Source organism: Octopus bimaculoides, chromosome 28 (genome assembly GCF_001194135.2).
Source record: "Octopus bimaculoides isolate UCB-OBI-ISO-001 chromosome 28, ASM119413v2, whole genome shotgun sequence".
Taxonomy (NCBI): Eukaryota; Metazoa; Mollusca; class Cephalopoda; order Octopoda; family Octopodidae; genus Octopus; species Octopus bimaculoides.
Window position 1 is genome coordinate 1091367 of NC_069008.1, and position 4493 is coordinate 1095859.

The window sequence follows — 4493 nt, forward strand, 5'->3', positions numbered from 1 at the left end:
ACCACCATGCAAAACACTTGCCATTGTTGAAAAGAATCCATTTTTCATCACCTGTAACAATACGATGCAAAAATAGCTTGCTTTTATGCCATGACAGCAAAGAACAGCAAGTTTCAAGATGATGTGTCGTTTGATGCTCGTTCAATTCATGTGGTATCCACTTGTCCAGCTTCTTTCCTTGCTGATTTGTTTCAGATGGTCCAATACAGTTGGAATCGAAGCATCAAACCTTGCTGCTAACTCACGTGTAGCTTGAGATGTATCCGCTTCCACTAGAAGTTTCTAGCTTGTCATTATCCGCTTTGGTCTCAGGTCTACCACGGGGATGATTTTCAAGAGGAAAGTCACCAGACAGGAACTTCTCAAGCCTTCGATGTACAGTGTGCTCATTTGCCACATTTTCACCAAATACCTCACTGATGTTTCGAGCTGTCTGGGATGCATTGGTTCCATGGCAGAACTCATATTCATAAACAACACAAATTTTTTATCTATTCCATGTGTTCACAAAAATTAATTTACAAGAGAAAACTCACAATATAATCAGACACCATGAATTGCATTTTGAAAAGTGATGATGTAACTCTTTGTTGTTGTAAAACAAAGAATTGTCAGGATAAAACAGAGTTAATTCTGCGATTGAGAATTTAAAATCACTTCTTTAACTTTCTAAAAGACATCTCAACGCTTCTAAAAGCAAACTTCGTTTGTTTATTTACGTTTGTCGTAATTTGAATTTAAGATTAGAGTTAACAATTGTCAAATTTGGTGCATACGAAAATTGGACATTTCATTCTTAATGACCTGATTTTTTCAATTAAAAACAAAAATAAACAGTAACAATGGGGGACACCGTTAACAATGGTGATAAACACACTTGGCTACAAAGCTGCAATGTAATCAGTTGTCTGATTTTAGTATTTTATCTTCTCTTTCTACGTGTTGTTCATAATCACTTTAGTGGGAATCCAGCAGAGATGAAATTTAAGATATTCCCGCTGTAGCAGGAACATGGCTTGACAAGGTTAATTTCTTTCACTTCGTTTTCTTCTTGCAGGAATTTTGGGGTAACTGTTTTGGTGGTTGCTTTCTGGTTTCACTTACATTTTTTTTTTAAAGCAAAAAAAGATCACCTTATTTAATCTGTTATACGTTTATCATTTATCTTTCAGTCAATTTATCTTTTCATGATCAAATAAAGGTATACCATATTTTAAAATGAAAAATTATTAAAAAAAAAAAAGTTTAAATTTCAAAAAAAAAAAAAGAAATTTCAGTTATCTTAGTTGTTACTTTCTGGTCTGTAACTTTACTCTTGTAACCAAACTGTCAGAAACTGGAATTCTTTACTAAGATCATCATCACAACTACCTCACTACTACATCTTCCTCCCTACCTATCTATTCCAGAGGCTGGCTCTAGAGATATCACGGAACCAGGCCACCGCCAACAAGAATGGCAGCTTAGGTAAGCCAACCTGCTCATCTTGGTGATCCCTTGACAACACTGCAAACCTTACTTTCCTCTCCCCTCTACCTTCTCCTCACACCTCATTTCCCTCCACTTTTCCTCCTTTTTTTTTTCCTTCCTTTTCTTCACTTCTCTACCTGCTCCTACTCTCTCCCTCTCCAGCATTTTCTTTTCTTCCACATTCTACTTCCATTTCTTCTTCCTCCTTTCAGTTTCTGTCTACCGAACACACAGACAAGGCTTTGGGTGGCTCAGGGCCTTAGTAGAAGACACTTACCCAGAGTTTGTGTGGTACAAAGCTTGCCTCCCAACCACGTGGTGCTGGGTGCCACTTAAGAAGCCCCGGTGCTGGTGCCACATAAGAAGCCCTGGTGCTAGTGCCACATGAGAAACCCTGGTGTTTGTGCCACATGAGAAGCCCTGGTGCTGGTGCCACATTAAAAGCATTAATGCTGGTGCCACATAAGAAGCCGTGGTGCTGGTGCCACATGAGAAGCACTGGTGCTGGTGCCACATTAAAAGCATTAATGCTGGTATCATATAAAAAGTGCTGGTGCCGTCGCCACATAAAAAACACTGGTGCCAGCCCCATGTAGGGCCATGTAAAAAAACGCCCAATATACTCTGTAAAATGGGTTGGCATTAGGAAGGGCATCCAGCCATTGAAACATGCCAAAACAGTGGAGCCTGGAGCAGCCCCTGGCTTCACCAGCTTCCATCAACCCATCCAACCATGCCAGTATGGAAAACGAGTGTTAAATGATTATGGTAATGTGTAATTATTTATTGTTTTGTTCATTTGATCGTTAATTACAGACATGCAAGGCTGTGATAACCCGATATCCCATCATGCAATACTGCATCCGAAACCTGTACGTCCGACAGTTCCCGAAGTAGAGCATCCGAGCTCAGAGATAGAAGAAGAAGACCTGGAGTCAGACACCAGCACTGAATCTAACGAGGTATGTAGGATAAATGGTTTGATGATATTGGGACTTTTTTTTACTTGTTTATATAGTCCAATGAAATGAAGTTTGATGGTGGTTATGTGGTTAGGGTGTTGGATTAGGTCATCTTGTGTGGCATCATTTCTTTTTATTTATCATTTGGTCTAATACATAGTTGTGGATTTGATGTCTTTGTGTGGTTCCATGACATCCCAGTCACGTATTCTTTCTGGACTAATTAAACTTATGAGCTTCACCAAAGCACGCTCTGAAGCTGTGTTTTTATTGTAGTAGTAATAGTAGTAGTAGTAGTAGTAGTAGTAGTAGTGATGGTGGTGAGTGAAGGCACATGGCCTCAGTGGTTAGAGCATCGAGCTTACGATCATGAGGTTGTGAGTTCGAATCCCAGACCAGGCTGCTTGTTGTGTTCTTGGGCAAGACACTTTATTTCATGTTGCTCCAGTTCACTCAGCTGTAGAAATGAGTTGCGACGTCACTGGTGCCAAGCTGTATCGGACCCTTTTGCCTTCCCCTTGGATAACACTGGTGGCATGGGCAACTTTGCCCGGACTTGTGCCTGGGAGGGTAACTTTCTAGCTGGAATCCCATGGTCAGTCACGACTGAAGGGGATCTTAATACTAGTGAGATTTGAACTTATAATCATGTGGTCAGTGATAACTTACTTATTAGATACATTTTTGCTAATGGTCTTTTTTATTTATATTGATTCTCTTTCAAACTCTTTTATCATTTCTGTGAGTGTCTTTCTCTCTCTCTCTCTTATCTCTCTCTCTCTCTCTCTCTCTCTTATCTCTCTCTCTCTCTCTCTCTTATAACTCTCTAGTTTTGTCTCTGTGTTTCTCTTCCTCACCAGTAATGATTCGGTAAAGAAATCGTTGCTTGTGTCCATGAGTTGAGCGGTGACGAGCAAGCAAACCAGCAGAGATTGAGGCTTGTTGATTTTTGTTGTCGTCACTTAAAGCATGCGGAACACATGCTCCATACTTCTGAACCTTCTCATCAAGTGAAGATGCTTTTCTATAGCAGTGTGGGAGCATTCCATTTTCTCTGCCAGTTCCCTTGTCGTTCGACGAGAATTTTCATGCAGAAGTTGGTTTAATTGCTCTTCATTGAACTCAACTAAACAGCCAGAACGAGGTGCTTCTTTGAGGTCAAAATTTCCATTTTTAAACCTGGCATACCAATCTTGAGCGGTTCTTTCAGCTATGGCACCCTCTCCATACACAGCACAAATGTTGCGAGCAGCTTTTGCAGCCTTAGAACCTTGATTAAAAGCAAAAAGAAGGACGTGTCGAAAATGCTCGTTTTTCTTAACTTGACATTCGATTTTAATGAGCTGAAAATAAGCAAAAATTAACTAAAATTAACTAGAAAAAAAACAAAAAAAATTCCAAAATGATTCAAAAATAGAATTCTTGAAAAAATAAATTCCAAAATTAAAAAACGCAATAAATTCTAAAATTTAAAAAAACGACGGGAACTTAGTTGCCAACCCAATATATATATAAAAAACTCCCTCCCTCTTTCTTTCTATAACTCTCTTCGTAACTCCCTATTTCCTCTCTTTCTTGCACTCTCTCTAACTCGCATCTCTCTTTCACTCTCTCATCTCCCACACTCTACTATCTCTCTCTCTAACTCTTTCCTCTATCTCCTCTTTATCTCTCTCTAGAATTGGTTATCAAAACATGTAAGTATCTCTTGTTTCTCGCCTTCATTTTCTCCTTTTCCTCCAACCTTCAGCTATTTTGGTATTTTTCTCTGCTCTTCCTTCCACCTTCAGGTATTTGGTATCTCCCTCTTTCTCTCCCTCTTTCTCTTTCTTCTCTTACAGGTATTTGTAGATTATTCCACAACTACATTAATCTATCAGCTCTACTTAATCCATTTAATTACCACTAGGCCACATCATTTAATCTCTCTCTCTTTCACATTCACTGTTACCCTGCCTCTTTCTCTGTCTCTCTCTCTCTCTCTCTCTCTCTCTCTCTCACACACATACACATTAAATGTATATGTATATACATGCATATATATATATATATATATATATA

At 39.1% G+C, this 4493-nt stretch overlaps 1 protein-coding gene across 1 annotated transcript in view; it reads left to right on the forward strand.

Annotated features, from left to right (window-relative positions):
• Positions 1-4493, forward strand: part of LOC106878451 (E3 ubiquitin-protein ligase TRIM37) — a 30434-nt gene that overhangs the window by 13688 nt on the left and 12253 nt on the right. Inside the window, exons 11-13 of the mRNA XM_052977719.1 lie at positions 1410-1467; positions 2287-2432; positions 4112-4129. Of these exons, the coding sequence (XP_052833679.1) occupies positions 1410-1467; positions 2287-2432; positions 4112-4129 (222 nt within the window). The remainder of the gene's footprint in view (positions 1-1409; positions 1468-2286; positions 2433-4111; positions 4130-4493) is intronic.